Source organism: Orycteropus afer, unplaced genomic scaffold (assembly GCF_000298275.1).
Source record: "Orycteropus afer afer isolate SDZICR_OR568_19922 unplaced genomic scaffold, OryAfe1.0 scaffold00518, whole genome shotgun sequence".
Classification (NCBI taxonomy): domain Eukaryota; kingdom Metazoa; phylum Chordata; class Mammalia; order Tubulidentata; family Orycteropodidae; genus Orycteropus; species Orycteropus afer.
The window spans coordinates 1,307,385-1,326,136 of record NW_006922105.1 but is presented as its reverse complement, the minus strand read 5'-3'; the positions used below and the strand labels follow the sequence as shown (position 1 = coordinate 1,326,136).

The window sequence follows — 18,752 nt, the reverse complement described above, 5'->3', positions numbered from 1 at the left end:
TGATGGTGTACTAAGAGCAGGGCCCAAGTTTCAGGGACACTAACAGCATCAGCCCACAAAAGCCAGGGCCCATTAGTCCTAGTCCTTATGGGGACACTGAAAGTATCAACCTATTTCTGAGAGCTGTTGCTCAATTAGTCACTCACCATGTCCCATCAGTCCTTTAAGACTTAGGGCTCTCCACACTGAGCAAATAATCCGAGAAGCTGGGCTGTGTGAAGAAGAATGTGGCATCAGGATTGGAGGAAGGCTCATTAACAGCCTACGTTATGCAGATGACAACTTTGCTCACTGAAAGTGAGGATGCCTTGAAACACTTACTGATGAAGATTGAAGTCTGCAGTATGGTTTACACCTCAATATAAAGAAAACAAAAATCCTCACAATGGGACCAATAAGCAGCATCATGACAAATCGAGAAAAGACTGAAGTTGTCAAAGACTTCCCATACTTGGTTCTACAGTCATCACCAATGGAAGCAGCAGTTATGATATCAGATGTCGTATAGCATTGGGTAAATATGCTGCAAAGGACCTCTCAAGTGCTGAAGAGCAAAGATGTTTACTTGAAGACTAAGGTGCGCTTGACACAAGCCATGGTATTTTCAGTTGCCTCACATGCATGTGAGAGCTGGAAAATGAAAAAGGAATACCAAAGAAGAGTCAATGCTTTTGAGTTGTGATGTTGGTGAAGGATGCTGAAAGTACCATGGACTGCTAAAAAGAGCTAACAAATCCATCCTGGAAGAAGTGTGGCCAGATTGCTCCTTGGAAGCGAGAATGGACAGGCTTCGTCTCACCTACTTTGGTCATGTTGTAAGAAGGGACCATTCCCTGGAGAAGGATATCATGCTTGGCAAAGTGGAGGGACAAGGAAAAAGGGGAAGGCCCTCAGCGAGATGAATTGACACAATGTCTGCAATGATGGGCTCAGGTATAGCAAGGATCATGGGGCTGGCACAGGACCACGCATTGTTTTGTTCTGCTGTACATAAGGTCGCTGTGAGTCGGAGACAACTCAGCAGCACCTAACAACAACAACAGCTGTTTCAGATTTTGTTATTAAAGAGAATGTTTCCCTTACTATTGGTAGTATATACTTAGATAATTGTGAGGTTTATTTCATTGTTCTTGTTTTTTTAATTTTGAATGATCGTTTGCAAGATTAGCAAACTAGCATGAATAATCTTTATTTCCATCTCAGTAATTTATTTTATAATATGTTGAAACAGTGTTTTTATTACATATTCTTCAAAATAGCACTAATCGACAACATGTCTGCAATAAATCTTTTGATTTATGTTTTCAATTTGATCCTCAGTATGGATTAAGATTAACTGATACTTTCTTTTAACTTTGTTTAACTGAGTTACCACATTCTTTTGCATTTAGCCACACGTGTGATGATATTGACAGCTGTAAAAGAAATGAATGGGAAAAAAGGAGTGTCCATCCTTTCCATCTATAAGTATGTGAGTTCGATGTATAGATATGATGTTCAACGGAATAGGAGTCTTCTAAAACGGATGCTGAAATGCTTAATATTTGAAGGTCTTGTGAAACAGATCAAAGGCCATGGTTTTTCTGGGACTTTTACATTGGGGAAGAATTATAAGGAAGAGGACATATGTGATAAAATTAAAAAGCAGGTAATAGAGCATTTATGAAATACCTGCATGTGACACTTTATAGAATAAGTTGGCAGATTCTGGCTTGACCCTGAAGCTCTTGTAGCCTGAAGGTCAATAACAAATTAACAAACCAACTAGTTAGTACAGGCAATTATGGCTATCTGCATTTCTGCCTTAAGTTTGCTACTTTCTTAATGTAAGTTCCATGAGAATAGACACTTTATTACCACTAAGCCCACAGAAGAATGCATAGCAGATGCTTGATAAATATTCACTAAATAAAGTATAAAATTAGTTGGTTTGTTAAGCATATTATAGAGTTAAAATAACTTCTCTGTTCTAATCATGCTGTTTTGTTTTGTGACACTGGTTACATTCCCCACGGTGCAGCATCTCACTCCTCCTCCCTCCCTGTAGTTACCCTTTCCTTGTGTCCTTCTTGCCTATGTATTCCTGCCTCCGTGCCTTTTTCCCTATGCAAATGCTGCTCTTCTGGTCTCCCACAGTTGCTGTTCTAAGGAGTGCATCTCCTGGTGTAGATGTTCAGCTCATAGGCCTGTCTATTGTTAGGCTGAGAATTAAGCAACTGGAGTGAGTTCAGTTCCAGGCCCAAAGGGTGACTAGGGGCCATAATCTCGGGGGTTTCACCAGTCTTTGTCAGATCAGTAAGTCTGGTCTTTTTTTATGACTTTGAGTTTTGTTCTACATTTTTCCCACTCTATACAGGATCTCCAGTTTTGATCCCTTTCCAAGCAGTTAGCACTGGTAGCTGGGCGCCATCTAGTTCTTCTGGTCTCATGGTCATATAAGTTGAGGTTCTCATTGTCTATTAGTCCTTTGGACTAACTATTTCATGCATCTTTGATTTTCTTCACTCTTCTTTGCTCCAGATGAGGAGAGACATAAATGCCACTTAGATGGCCACTTGCAAACTTTTAAGACTTCACTCACTGTACTCACCAATCTAAGATGTAGAACAATATTTTTGTATACCATGTTGTTCCAATTGTACTTGATGTCCCCAACAACCATGGTCCCCAGCCTGCAGACCCCATGACCCACTCTAATTGTGCTGTTTTAAACAGTTAAAAAGTTTGTCCCAAACTTGAAACAATCCCTTAAATTTTACATACATTTTGAATCTTTTATATAATTTTAATTTTCCCTATATCATCATCTTGTAAAATTTTTACATTTTGTTATAAAACTGCTTCTGTTGGAACAGTAATTTGAATTTGCTTATAAGGTAATAGTTATGATACTTACAACCCTAAATCAGGGAAAGACTGATGATAGCAAGTCAAAATGTGGAGCTACTGTCTTGGCTACTGTAACAGGAATGGCTGGACGAAAAGTAAGGATGGAAGTCCTCAGTGAACTGTACCTTTAATAATCTTGCTGCCACCAAAAAAAAAAAAAATCTCACACATCATTGTCACTGATTGAGTGTCAAGTGTCCTAACTCATCTTTTAAATCTCAGTTCTGACAGCAGTTCCAGGAAGCTTCCTCTGGCATCTGCCTCTCCCTTGTCACCCAAACTGTATAGTTACCCTTCTTATATGTTTCTGTAATATCCTGTATACTTAACCATGGTCAATTTCTGTTGTAGTTGTCTATCCTATTAACTTCTATTTTCCACTAAACTGCTTTGAGACCAGGGGTCAAATATTACACAGATATGTGTTGCTTAATGTCCACAATACATTCTGTGGAATAAGACAGGTGATTTGGATGTTGTGCAAACATCTTATTACGTACAGGAGTGAAGCATGTAGAAGGTCATTGATTGGGCTCAGGACCCATGCCACTGCCACTGCACCAAGGGACTACACAAAAACTTCAGTTCTACTACTTGCTCTCCTGCATGGTCTCTGCCTGGTCTCCAAGAGTTTTGCCCAGTCCCTGGCCCGCCTTGCCACTGGCTCCCTTCCCTTTTTCCTCCCTGACTCCCTTCCCTGTCCACCTAACTAACGGGCTTTAAACTCTTCTAGCCCCACCTACTCATCTCCACCTCCTCCCATTGTGCAAAAAGGGCATGGAGGCATCCTCCAGCCTCCAGTAATTTAACAAGAGGGAGACAGAATCACCAGCGACAGGCCAAAGCTGATTATTGTGAGGTAGAAGTCAGACATGCTGCCACCCTCCAATCTTTTTACCAATTCCAACCCCAACTGTTCTTCCCACAGAACTTTCTACTTCTCTGCTGGGTATGATAATGCATTGCAGTGGCCACACAGGACTTAGAGACTATACTTACGATTATGGAATTTATTAGGGAAGTAACAGGTTCAGGAATGCTCATGATACAGTTCTTCAATCAGGACAGCCTCCCCTCAGCCATGCCTCTCTTTGGCCCTCTGCCTCTCAGCTTGGCCTCTGCTCTGTTGGAGCAAGTGTTACAAAGCTGTTTTAGCTCTGCCAGTAGGTGCGCCCCACTCTGCCAACGAGCCTTCTGCCCAAAGGCACTCAGCTTTCTCACTCCATGGGCAAGCAAGCCCACTGCTCTGTCTCCTGCTGGTGTCTCAGTTCTCCTGCTGCTGTCTCTCTGCCATTTCAGCACAGGTATCTCGGGTCCAAGGACATGCTTTACTCCTGACTACTCTCTGTCTTGATGGTAGTGAGAACCCCTTTTCTGCCTCTAGGAGGGCTCACTTTAAACCTAGTCGAATGACAAAACTGACCGATCCCAACAGTAAGGTTCCATATACCTTCTTTCCGTGGTCCCACTCTCACAAGGGTGTCTTGTACCTTTTACATTACTAACAAGCTATCCAGTCCCCTTGGTGGCCCATAGACACCTCACATTTACATAATTCTACCTGGTAATGTGAGAGTAACAAAGACCAAGGCCAGAAGACCAAGTAATTCTCTGTAGAACACCCTGGATGCCTTTTCTTCTCCTCCTTCTCCTATCACTGCCTCAGCCAGACATTTAGTCAGCTGCCACTGTCAGAGACCAAAAGCCTAGGCCCAGTTGTCACACATAGGGTGTGACACCCTGTGTGATACCCTGGCCAAGTGGGGCAGTAGTCTCATCAGGGTAATCCCACTCAACGGCTTGGTGTCGGAATGGCTCCTATCTGTGGCAAACAGCAGGACAGGCAGCCGTGGATGAATGAACGCCAGAACCCGCATCCTCTTCCACACCAGGCCCCATATGGACTAGAAAGCTAGTGAGAAATAGATCATATCTCCATGCTTAGCAAAGTACATCTGCTATATCCCATACTCCAATCAGGATTTCTGAGCTCTACTAGCACATTACAGGGCCACGGATTTCTGAATTCTATTATAATCTTATCATGCTTGGTAAAATAGAGGGTCAGCAAAAAAGAGGAAGACCCTCAACAAGATGGAATGACACAGTGGCTAAAATGATGGGCTCAAGCATAGCAAGTATTGTGAGCACAGGACTAGGCAGCGTCTAGTTCTGTTGTACACAGGGTCGTGATGAATGGGAGCCTGCTTGAAGGCACCTAACAACAATATTGTAACCTTATGGGACCACAGACATACGTGGGCTTAGATGTTACCTGAACAGATGTTAAGCAACACATAACTGTCCCTGTGTCTCCAGTGCAAATGGAGATGATATCTAGCACAGAGTTGGAATTCACTGAATGATCGCAGCAGGGAGCATAGGAAGAAAGAAGGAATTTATTTGCTAGTTGTAATAATTAATAGATTGGCTTGCTTTCTTTAAATACTGTATTTTATTTCTTGGTGTCTTAGTAATTGCCTTATTTTGTATGTATGTGTTATAAGCTACTAACATATTTTATTTATTTAGACAGACTATAAGAAGCTACTACTGAGCTATTAGTAGGTCTCCTTATCTTTCTTCTCGTTATTCTCTGCAAATCTCTCTTGCATGGTAGCATGTTCTACCTCTTTTTTTAATTTTCTTTTTTGACCTACAGGATACAGAGAGGGTTCTTAGGACAGACGGGAAGCCACTGATTAGGAGTGATTCTCCTGATGTAAAGGGTAGCAAAAACTGGCTGCTGAAGTTTCCTATGTAGTACATAGATAAAGCTGGGAATTTAATTTAAAAAACTTGCCTGTGTTGAAATTATTAACTAATTCTTTTTTTAATAGGCAATAGGGAGTCCAAGGAAAATTCAGAAAGAAACCAGAAAATCAGGAAGCAAGGACACTGATTCTGAATACTTGCCATCAAACACTGATGATGATGATGATGATCCTTACTATTATTACTATAAGCCCAGGAAGAATCGTGCTAAATTGAGGAAAAAGCCTGCTTCATCCACCAGAAGAGGAAATGGTCAGTCTGATATTAATCCTGACTCAGAAGGACACTGTCCAGCTGCCAGGGACTCTGGAATGACTGATGCTACCATGCCTAAAAGTGCATGTGTGTCTGAAGTTCAGCAGGAATCCAACCCGGAGGACCATGCTGAATCGCTAACACTTGGTGGTGGTGATGTGCCACATTGTAACATGAGTCCCTATAACTCTGCTGATTATCACTTTGAGTGCATATGTGGTGAACTTGGCCAGATAGACCTTAAGCCTCGTGTTCAGTGCCTGAAGTGCCACCTATGGCAGCATGCAAAATGTGTGAATTATGAAGAGGAGGATCTGAAAATTAAGCCTTTTTACTGCCCCCACTGCCTTGTTGCAATGGAGCCAGTATCAACACGAGCAACTCTGATCATCTCCCCAAGTTCCATCTGTCATCAGTGGGTGGATGAGATCAACAGGCATGTGAGGTCATCATCTCTTCGAGTCTTGGTGAGACAGTTTGGGCTCTTTAGAAGGATGACTGGTGTTAGGTGCTGTTGAGTCAGTTCCAGTTTATAGTGACCCAGTTTACAACAGAAGGAAACAGTGTCCGACTCTGTGCCATTCTCAAAGTTGTTGCTGTGTTTGAGCCTTTTGTTGCAGCTACTATGTCAGTCTATCTCGTTGAGGGTTTTTCTCTTTTTTGCTGACCCCCCCTTTACCAAGCATGATGTCCTTCTCCAGCAACTGATCCTTCCTGATAACATGTCCAAAATACATGAGATGCAATCTCACCATCCTACCTTCTCGGGAGCATTCTGGCTGGACTTATTCCAAGACAGATTTGTTTGTTCTTCTGGCAGCCCTTGGTATATTCAGTATTCTTTGCCAGCACTATAATTCAAAGACATCAGTTCTTCTTTGGTCTTCCTTATTCATTGTTCAGCTTTTGCACATATATAAGGCAGTTGAAACTACCTTGGCTTGGGTCTGGTGTACCTTAGTCCTCAAGGTGATGTTTGTCTTTTAATACTTTAAACACTTCTTTTGCAGCAGATTTGCCCAATGCAAAATGTCGTTTGATTTCTTAACTGCTGCTTCCATGGATGTTGATGTGGGTCCAAGTAAAATGATACCCTTGACAACGTCAGTCTTTTCTCTGTTTCTTATGATGTTGGTTATTGGTTCAGTTGTGCACATTTTTGTTTTCTTTATATTAAGGTATAATTCATACTGAAGGCTCTAGTCTTTCTTCTTCATCAGAAAGTGCTTCAAGTCCTCTTTGCTTTCAAACAAGCAAGGTTGTGTCATCTGCATATCAGAGGTTGTTATGAATCTTCCTCCAATCTTGATGCCACATTTTTTTCACATGTAGTCCAGCATCCTGGATTATTTGCTCAGCGTACAGATGAAAAAATATGGGGAAAGGATATAACCCTGACACACATCTTTCCTGATTTTAAACCATGCAATATCCCCTTGTTGTTTTCAAGTGACTGTTTCTTGGTCTGTGTACAAGTTCCACATGATCACAATTAAGTGCTCTGAAATTCCCGTTCTTCACAATATTACCCATAATTTGCTGTCATCCACGCAATAGAATGCCTTTGCGTAGTCAGTAAAATACAGGGAAGCATCTTTCTAGTATCCTCTGCTTTCACCCAGGATCCATCTGCCATCAGCAAGGATATCCTCATTCTACATCCTCCTGTGAATCTAGCCAAAAATTCTCAGTTCCCTTTGATGTTCTGCTGCAGCCATTTTTAAATTATCTTCAGCAAGCTCTTACTTGCATGTGATTCTGATACTGTTCGATAATGTCCACATTCCATCAGATCACTTTTTCTTTGGAATGGACATGCATATGATCTGCTCTAGTGGTTTAGCCAGGTAGCTGTCTTCCAAATTTTGGCATGGATGTGTGAGTGCTTCCAGAGTTGCATTGTTTGTAGAAACACTTCAAATGATATTCCATATCTTCCTTGTTTTTTGCTAATACCTTCAGTGCAGCTTGGACTTCTTCAATATTTAGTTCTTGATCTTATGCTACCTCCTGAAATGGTTGAGGGTCAACCACTGCTTTTTTGGTACAGTGACTCAATATATTCCTTCCATCGTTTTTGATGCTTCCTGTGTTACTCAGTATTTTGCCTACAGAGTCCATGAGTATTGCAACTCAAGGCTTGAATTTTTCTTTAATTCCTGCAGCTTGAGAAAGCATGTTCCTCCCTTTTGGCTTTCTAACTCCAGATCTTTGCATATTTTATTATAATACTTCACTTTCTCTTCTCAGGCAGCCCTTTGAAATCTTCAGTTCTTTTATTTCATCATCTCTTTCATTCATTTAGCTAATCTACATTCAAGAGCAAGTTTCAGAGTCTCTTCTGATACACATTTTGGTCTTCTTTTTCTTTCCTGTCTTTTTAATGACCTTTTGCTTTCTTCATGTATGATGTTCTTTATTTATTTATTTGTGATTTGGGTGAAAGTTTACATAGCAAATTCATTTTCAGTACAACAGTTCATACATCTTTTGTTTCATGATATTGATTGCAATCCCCATAATGTAACAGTTCTTTTCCCACTTCCTCCCCCTGGTTACCTTTTTCCTGTGTCCTTTCCTATTCATTCCTGCCCCCTGAGGTATCTCCCTGTGAAAATACTGCCCTCTGGTCTCACATGGTTGATTGTTCTAAGGGGTGTACCTACCTGGTATAAATGTTTACCTCATATATACCTGTCTATTGTTTGGCTGGAAGCCACAGAAGTGAGTTCAGTTCTAGGCCCAAAGGGTGGCCAGGGGCCATAGTCTCAGGAGTTTCACCAGTCTCTGTCAGACAAGTAAGCCTGGTCTTTTTTATAATTTTAAGGTTTGTTTCACATCTTCCTCCCACTCTATCCAGAATCTCCTGCATGGTTCCTTTTCCAGATGGTGGCAGTGGTAGGTAGCCAGGCATCATCCAGTTCTTCTGGTCTCAGGCTCATGTCGGCTGAGGTTCTCATGGTCCACCAGTATCATGGACTAATTGCTTCCATGTTTTACGCTGTTTTTGATGTCATCCCACAACTCATTTGGTCTTTGGTCATTGGTGTTCAGTACATCAAATCTGTTCTTCAGATGGTCTCTAAATTCAGGTGAGATATAATCAAGGTTGTATTTTGGCTCTTGTGGACTAGTTTTAATTTTCTTCAGCTTCAAGTTAAACTTGGATGTTAGCAATTAATGGTCTGTTTGACAGTCAGCTCCTGGCCTTGTTTTGATTGATCATATTGAGCTTTTCCACCATCTCTTTCCACAGGTATAGTCTGTTTAATTTCTGTGTATTATATCTGATGAGGTTCACATATATAGTCACTATTAATGATGTTGAAAAAGGTATTTGCAATGAATAAGTAGTTGGTCTTAGAAAATTCTGTTGTGTGATCTCTAGTCATTTTTATCACCAAAGCCACATTTGTAAATACTGAGTATGGAGGGATCAGAAAATACAAATTTTTGCTTCTTCATGATTTTTTATAGTTTTTATTGCTTTCCTGTTTGTCTAAAAATGAATGAAATGAGACCATACTATTAAATCAGAGTTTGAAAGATAAATTGAGAATGAAAAATTACATAGACTGTTGTTCTTTTCTGACTTCAGAGGGTTAGAAGTTAAAGCACTTTTGAGTGGAAATATCTGGGGGGGCCACTTCAGAGTTGAGTAACAGAATGCCCTCCCTGGTTCTCTAGTGTTTTGCCTTCTTGACTTTAATTTCTTTTCTGGATCCTTTATCCTCTTTGCCTCATCCCTTATTGCATTTCAGTGTACGAGTTTCTCAGACCCTGGTCCTAAGCTCTCTTCTCCCTTCATTTCTGTGTCCCCACTCCTCCCCTCCACACCAAGATGCTTTCTCACCACAGACCTAATTGTGTCCATTCCCTTGTCCTTGTTTTAACACCCTTGCAGGCCTCTTTCTGTGATCAGAATACAGCCCATGTTTTTGGCATAGTATCTAAGTATGTTTGCAGTATGGCCTCAACCTTCCTTATATTTTCACAAAAAGGACCCCATACTTAAGACACACTGAACTTCTCAGTGGTCACTGAACATGCCTGTTCCGTACCTCTGAGAACTTTTACAATATCTTTGATCATGCAAATAGAAAAGTTTTGCATAAGCACTTATTCTCTCAGAGGTACAATCCTAAGGCAACATTGTGTAACAGTAGCTCCTTCTCGGATTTGTCACACTTAGCTCCAGAATCATCCTCTGACACCTCTGTTACTTCATCTATAAAATAAGAACGCACTTATTCCGCAAGTACTAACCAAGCATCCATTATGTGCCAGGGACTTTGCTAAACTGAAAATAGTATCTGCTCACAAGGCTTGTGGAGATGTTACAGTATGACAGAGTGCTGGCACATAGTAAACAGTCAGTGTTAGTGTTTGCAGTAGCAGTATTCTTCCCTGTTTTGCTTTCCCTTCTTCCCACACAAACATTGTTGAAGTTTTCTGTACTATCAAAGCACGATCAGAGGCATGAAGGATCGATCAGAGGCATGAAGGATCGGTGTTAATCTTTACTCTTGAGGAGCTCTGTTCTGTAGTGTCAGCAAATTTGGGGTAATCTCGTCTCTGCCCCTTCTGAACAAGTCACTTTATGTTTCTGATGTGTCAAAGGAGAATAAGAACGCCTGTTAACAGATTTGTTCTTGAAGATTAGAGATAATTCTTAGCACAGAATCTGAAACTTGAAAGACATTCATTCGGTGAATGATAGCTCTTGTTGCTCTGCATTTTCATACCATTGTGGTTTTGCAAATGCTGTTTACATGAACTGCTGAGAAGTTCTTTTCCCCATTTCTCTACCTTTGACAACTCCTAAGTATTCTTCCAGAGGTACCTTAAGTTTCAAGTCCTCTCTGAATTTACCTTCTCAGCCACAGAATCAGTCATTTCCCTACAGTAATGACAGGTGGTGATGCTCTGACATTCACTTCTGTTAGAAGTTCTTTCCCACTGCTTGTGCTCTTGGTCTTCTGTACCAATATGCATCTTTCTCTAGATGGGTGTGGTATGTGGTTTATAGCCTGGGCTGGTCCTAAGCAAATGGAAAGGGCTCGGTAACTGTCTTGAATGAATATTTCATCTATCTTTTATGAACATTTTTGCAATAACTCTGTCTCCACTGATTCTTTCCAGGTATATCAAGGTGTGAAGAAGCATGGTTTCTTACAGCCTCACTTTCTGGCAGAACAAGACATAGTTATCATTACCTATGATGTCCTTCGTTCAGAACTAAACTATGTAGATATCCCACATAGCAACAGTGAGGATGGGCGTCGCCTACGGAACCAGAAGCGCTATATGGCCATCCCCAGCCCCCTGGTGGCTGTGGAGTGGTGGAGGATCTGTCTTGATGAAGCTCAGATGGTTGAATGCCCTGCTGTAAAAGTGAGACTTTCTCGAAAACCTACTGAGGGAAGGAAAAAGGGAAAAGGACTAGGGGAAAATGTCCTTAGAAAATTTGTTTCTTTAGTGTAGTTTCACACGGCATTGATACTGATCAGAAGTTTGCTGTTAAACATTCTACATTTGTTTTTCCCTTTCAACATTAACTATATTACCCACTGGAATTATTTGACTACTCTGTCAGTGTTTGTTCTATATGTAATGCCATATGTATTTAAAGAAGATGTCCCTTTACATGTGTTGTAGACCAAAGTAAACTGTTTAGAGACTTTCTGAGAACTGGATACCTCATCATGTAGGCTCTGATAGCTTTGGCCAAAGTTGACTTAGACCAAATAGTAAGAGAAAATGCTGCTTTAGAGAATGCAATTTTGATTCAGCCTTCTTTGTCATGTTTTGACCAGTATGTAACCTAAATCAAATTTTTAATCTTGTAGTTCACATCTAAGGGAAGAGTGGTCTAGGGAATGGATCAGTCATTTTTGCATGTTTTTGGTCTACACAGGCTTGAACTACCCCTCCTCTTCAGGGAGTACACAACAGCCTCTAGCTAATGAGAACCACTATACTAGAAGATGGCCTATTGAATATGACATTAAATATGGAATGTGATAACTATTGAGAGTAGGTGCCTCTGAACTGAAGTGTAGGTTTTCATGAGCAAACATTTGCATTCTTCCTGTGTCTTTTTTTCTTTTTTTAATTTCTCTTTTACTTGTTTCATCAGGCTGCAGAAATGGCTCAGCGTTTGAGTGGGATTAATCGGTGGTGCATCAGTGGTACTCCAGTGCAGAGAGGACTGGAAGGTAATACATGGTTTCCTCAAATATTGCATGTATTTGGAAAGCTTAATTATTCTGAGTAAAAGTATTCCTGAAATTCTATTGTAGTGGTTTATTAACTATACATGTATTTACAGTTGGCTCCTAATAGTTTCAAGCATGTATCTTTCTAACTGAAAATCAGATGATTTTTTGTTTGTATGTGAGGACAGGTTAAAAGTGAGTGATCCTGTTTGTTCTGTTGAACAATTATTGCATCTGCCTAAACAGTTTAGATACAGGTCTGAATTGAAGCCAGAGTTGTAAAGTGATAGGTAGAAAAGAGGAAAAACTAATAGAGGGAGGGAGGAAGGAAAAGAAAATTAATTTCAGTTAACCATTCTATAAAAACAGACCATAATTTTCATGGGCTGTATCCATAAATAATAGAGCCATGATTTCACTGTCAGGCTCATTAAAAGGCCACATTTAGTGGTCTGCTTTCAGATTTGGAAACTGTCAAAATTTTAAATATTTAGGTGTTAACAGTTCAGAAGTTGACTGAGAAAGTACAGCAGGGAAAGAATGGACCGTTGGTGTGCCTTTTTACTCATTGTAACGTTGAGAGAATATGCAGTAATTGTTTAGATAGGTGTTTTGGGATGTGGGAAATGTTGACAGGTGTTTTGAGTACTTGTCAACACTGAACAAATTTTTTTCTTGAGCTGTTTTTTATAAAACAGTTTTATTGTGGTATAAATGACATAGTGAAGCTGTAAATATTTAAAGTGTAAACTTTGAAAAGTTCTGACACACAGGTATATCTGCGAAACTGTTGCTACAGTCAAGGTGATCACTTCTAACAAGTTCTGCATGACTCCAACCCATTCAAGACAGGAGTGTCCAAACTTCTAGAAATTTAGATTCTCTTTCCTCTTTGCTTCCATAACACTCTGATGTTATCATGTGCAGTGTTTCTCCCCTCATCCCCCAGTTGTTGCAGTGGAATGTTTTCCTGTTGTGACTTAACTATACTCAGTGGAAATCTCATGGTGTTTTTTTTTTGTTTTTTTTTTTTCCCCTAGACCATGGTTTCTCAATCTTGACCCTATTGACATTTTGGGCCAGATAATTCTCTGTTGGGATGAGCTGTCCTATAAATTTAGAATGTTTTCCAGCATCATTAGCCTATAACCTCTAGGTGCCAGTTATAATAACCAAAAATATCTTCCGGCATATCCAAATATCTCCTGGGGGGAGGGGAATCATACTCTAACATGCCTACCCCCATTGAGAACCACTATGCTAGATAGACTAAAAGAGAGAAATCAGATTGGATAATTTGTTCATTGGCAATAAATCCAGAGATCACGTCAGTCCCATGTTGGGTACATATTGGGCAAGAAAATGAGGCAAAAGTGTTTTCATCTATAATTTGCCAGGCCTTTAATATGTTTCTGCAAGCAGGCTGAAATTACATCAGTCTACGTAGCAAGTCAAATAAGCAAGAACTCTGCCCAATTACCCCTTCTCTCCTCTCTGTTCCTTGTCTATATGATGTGCTTGTTTGTAGAATATAAAAAACATTGACTGTGGGTGATATGTGAACCTGGATTTAGATCCTGACTTATTTTTTAGTAGTATGTCCATAAATAAATTATTTAAACTTTCAAAATCTGATCTTTCTTCTTTGTAAAATAAAATGTTTTAAGGATTAATTATACTAAAATATGCAAAACATTTGTTGTTGTTGTTAGATGCCATCCAGTCCATTCTGACTCATGAAAACTCAAAACTAAAAAAAAAAAAAAAAAAAAGTCACTGTCATCGAGTCAGTTCCAACTCATAATGACCTCCATTGGGTTCCTGAGGCAATAAATCTTTAAAGAAGTAGATTGTCACATCTTCCTTCCACGGAGCTGCTGGTGGGTTTGAACCACCAGCCTTCTGGTTAGCAGTCAAATGCCTTAGGCCCTGTGCTACCAGAGCCCCTCATTCTACTCATAGTGACCCTGTATATGACAGAACAAAACAACACCTGGTCCTGAACCATCCTCACAATCCATGTCATACTTGAGCCCATAGTCGCAGCCACTGTGTCAGTCCATCTTGTTGGGGTCTTCTCCTTTCTCTCTGACCCTTTACTTCACCATGAGTGATACCCTTCTCCAGGAATTGGTCTCTTCTGATAACATGACCAAAGTAGATGAGATGAAATGTGGCCACTTTCACTTCTAGGGAGCATTCTGGCTCCACCTCTTCCAGGACATATTTGTTAGTTCTTCTGGCAGTCCATGGTACTTTCAGAATTCTTCACCAGCACCACACTCAAAAGCATCAATTCTTCTTCACTCTTCTTTATTCATTGTCCAGCTTTCACATGTATATGAGATGATTGGCTTGGTTCAGGCATATCTTAGTCTTCAAAGTGATATCTTTGCCCTTTAATGCTTTAAGGAGGTCTTTTGCAACAGATTTTCCCAGTGCAATACAACATCTGATCTCTAGACTGCTGCTTCCGTGGATGTTGAATGTGGATCCAAGGGAAATGAAATCTAAACATTTAGCACGCATTAAACATAATTCAATTAATGGAAGTTCCTTCGACTGTAGCTACTTTTGTCCTTATTACTTATCTACATACTTATTTTCATTTCATTTAACATGTTGATTTATATAACTCAAGTCTTTTGTGGCTTCTTTATTGGTTCTTTATTCTTTGTGAGAATGTAAGCAAAAATAGATAAAGATTCCTGACTTTACAGAACTTATAGCCTAGAGAAAATATATTATTAACTACTTAGATACATATATAAGGAGCTCTGATGGTGTAGTGGTTAAGGCATTTGGCTGCTAACCAAAGATTGGTGCTTTGACCCACCAGCCAGTCCGGAGAAGATGAAGTGGTCTGCTTCTGTAAAGATTTACAGCCTTGGAAGCCCAGTTGGGTTTGTTATGAGTCAGAATTGACACAATCACAGTGAGTTGGTTTGGTTTGGTTTGGTTTTAGAAGTGTGTAACATTACATTCAAGATAACTTTTCACAGATAAATGTTACAGAAAAATATAAAATTCTAAGTATCATAGGTTTCATAAAAAGATACCTGGTTCTGGAATTGAACTCACTCCTGTGGCTTCCAGCCAAACGAAAGAGAGGCATATGAGCTGAACATTTACATTACGTAGGTACACTCATTGGAGAGATCAATCATGGAGAACCGAAGGTCTGTGTATGCAGAGGGAGACAGCTCAGGAGGCAGGAGTGCATGGGAGGGAAGGACACAGAACTTAAAAATTCACTGCCATCAAGTCGGATCCGATTCATAGCGACCCCTCCTTGGGTTTCTGAGGCAGTATCACTGCGGAAATAGATTGCCGTGGGAGCTCTGGTGACGTAATGCCTAAGACATTTGACTGTTACCAGGAGGCTGGTGGTTCAAACCCACCAGCTACTCCTGGGAAGGAAGATTGGGCAATCTACTTCTGTAGTGATATTGCTTCAGAAACCCAAGGAGGGGTCGTTATGAGTTGGATCTGACTTGACAGCAGTGAGTTTAAAGGACACAGGAAAGAGGTAACTATGCAGAGAGGGGAGCTGTTGCATTGTGGGAAATTGCAGTCAATGTCATGATACAGTGTATATGAGCTGCTGTATTATGTTAAGTGAATTTGCTCTGTGAACTTGTATCCAAATCACAATAAAAATGAAGAAAAAAAAGATATCTGGCTCTATGAGATCATATAGATCCTTAGAAGTGAGAATGGCCAGACTTTGTCTCACCTACTTTGCTCATGTTGTCAGAAGGGACCATTCCCTGGAGAAGCATATCATGCTTGATAAAGTGGAAGGTTGGTGAAGAAAGGAAAGGCCCTCAATGAGTTGGAGTGACACAGTGGCTGCAGTGATGGGCTCACGTATAGCAAGGATTGTGAGGCTGGCACAGGACCAGGCTGTGTTTTGTTCTGTTGTGCATAGGGTCGCTGTGAGTCAGAGCTGACTTGACAGCACCTAACAACAGCAACATGAGATCACATAATGGAGGGACTTAACCTAGATGCAGAAGCAAGTGACAGCTGAACTGAGGTCTGAACCATTAGCATGAGCTAGATAAAGAGGGAGAAAAGAAACAGAAAATGTAAAGATTGTATGGCAGGAGGAGACTGAAAGAGTACCAATGTAGCTACAGTGCCTAGAGCTTAGGGGGAGCATGGTGCTTTGAGAGACTGAACAGATGAGTGAATATGGGACCGTGGAAGATGATGTAGGCCATGATAATTTGGGTTTGTTTGTTTTTTTAAGAACAGTGGGAACCGGCTACCACTGTCATCCACTTGGAAGGGATGTAGGAGATCCTGGATAGAGAGGGAGAACATGTGGAACAAAACTCAAAATCATTTGGAGGGGGAAGAAAAAAAAAAAAAAGGTGAGGACTAGGTTTGCTGGTCCAATAGAGCCTGGTGGAACTACTGAGACTATGGCCCCTAGCTGCCCTTCAGGTCTGGAATTGAACCCACACCTGTGGTTTCCAGCCAAACAAAGTACAGGCATATGAGTTAAACATTTACCTCAAGTAGACACACACCCTGGAGAGAACAATCGTGGGAGAAGGAAGGGCTGCTTATGCACAGGGAGATAGCTCAGGGGGCAGGAGAGTATGGAGGGATGGACACTGGGAAGAGGTAACTATGGGGAGGAAGTAGGAGGGGAGCTGTTGCATTGTGGTAAACTGGGGTCAATGACATGAGACAAAGTATATGTGAACTGCTGTATGGAAAGTGAATTTGCTCTGTAAATCTTCACCCAAATCACAATCAATAAAAAGAAGGTATAGAAAAAATAATAAAAAATAAAATAAAAATAAAAAAGAACAGTGGGAACTATTGAAATGATTTAAACAAATTGGGCATGGGGGTGGGGAGTGAGAGCTCATGATTTGATTTGCATTTAAAAGATCAGTCTAGTTTCAGCATAGAAAATGGTTGGAAAGACAGTTGAGTGGATATTAGGTTGTCAGTTGATTGGCTACTATATCAGTAATTCAGGCAAGTGATGCTGGTACTTTGGTACAAGAGATGTGGACTAAGAATCCTGAGGAAATTTTAAAAAGTAAGTAAATGTGAAAGATCAAGAAAAATTAATAAGGTTTGGTGTTGATTTCTGAGTTCCATGACTTCATGGATGGTGATACTGCTCACATTGAATAAGAGAAGTATGTTTCTTCAAAAAGATTATGGGTTTGGTTTTGCATAGGTGTCTTTGGTACCGCAGAGAAGTGATAGCATGTAAGCAGTTGGATTGATTTGAGCTGGAGATGTGACTATGCAGATCTCTGCATGTGGGCAACGATGTAGTAGTTTATGATGTTGCCTTACTCCCAGGAACCATCAGAATAACTTCACTCAACCTACATATTTGTTGTCATCTTTGGAATAAATGTGATAGATAGGGTCATGGCATTTTTTTTTTTTTTTTTTTGATTGCTTCTAAAGGGACTATATGCCCATTGTGAAAATTTTCAACAATACAGGAAATGATCAAAAAATTAACATTGAGCCATACTCGTCGTTTGAAGATATAACCACTCTTCTGGTCTCTTCTATGCATATGTTTATGTATTTGAGCTCACATGCATAATTTATGTTCCATTTTTCCTACTTAACATTGTATCCTGAGCGGTTTTCCATATGTTTAAATATTCAGTAAAGAAATATAGTTTTATTTTATGGAACTACTGTAATTTACTTATTACTCCTATTTGATGCATTTTATGCTTTATATTTTTGCTGTGGACATCACTGTATGATAGAAACTTTGAGTGTATTTTTGATTATTGCCTTAGGCTTTCTTCCTGGAAGTGGATTTACTAGATCTAAGAGTACCAAGAGTATTGGATTAGAGACTGCTCTCCACATTCCCTGTGTGCTTAGAGCCCCTCCCACCACCACCCACCCCTCCAGTAGGCCTTGTATTTGTTAGATTTAGAGCTCGGTACTTCTTACAGATCTCTTGATCAGACATAATTTAAGTAGTTGTCTGGTTTTAACTCTGCTGGAAATTTTAGACTTGAGTTAAATCTAAGTTTTGTGTAATTTTATAAACTTTCTAACATTCTAGAACTTAACACAGAACTTAAACCAAACCAAACCCACTACCATCAAGTGGATTCCAACTCATGGAGACCCCGTTGGGTTTCCAAGGCAGTAAATCTTTAGAGAAGTAGATTGCCCAGTCTCCCTTCTGCAGAGCAGGAGGTGAGTTTGAACCATCAACTTTCTGGGTAGCAGTCAGATGCCTTAGGCACTGTGCCACCAGAACTCCTTAACACAGAACTTAGAACAAAGCAAATGATTAGTAAAGTAAGTTGAATTAGAATTGAATTTCAGATTCAAGAGCCTGTACAGTCTGCATTTAATTCATGGAAAGTACTGTGTGATGTGTAATGTCTGTGAAAGAGAATATTCAAACTGGCTGTGAAGAAATACAGAAGCAGCTATTTGTGTGTGTGTGTGTGTGTGTGTGTGGTGGTGAAGTACATATCATGAAACATTTGTCATATCGACCATTTTTCTGTGAACAAGGCAGTGGCACTAATTACCTTCACTGTGTTGTGCAACCATCATTCTCAAATTCTGTCATCCCCTAACAGAAGCTCAGTGCTC

The 18,752-nt window shown here is 40.2% G+C and overlaps 1 protein-coding gene across 1 annotated transcript in view; it reads left to right on the top strand.

Moving 5' to 3' along the window:
• Nucleotides 1-18,752, top strand: part of SHPRH (SNF2 histone linker PHD RING helicase) — a 102,007-nt gene that overhangs the window by 17,562 nt on the left and 65,693 nt on the right. The window contains exons 7-10 of the mRNA XM_007955614.2: nt 1,392-1,648; nt 5,730-6,386; nt 11,062-11,313; nt 12,059-12,137. Of these exons, the coding sequence (XP_007953805.1) occupies nt 1,392-1,648; nt 5,730-6,386; nt 11,062-11,313; nt 12,059-12,137 (1,245 nt within the window). The remainder of the gene's footprint in view (nt 1-1,391; nt 1,649-5,729; nt 6,387-11,061; nt 11,314-12,058; nt 12,138-18,752) is intronic.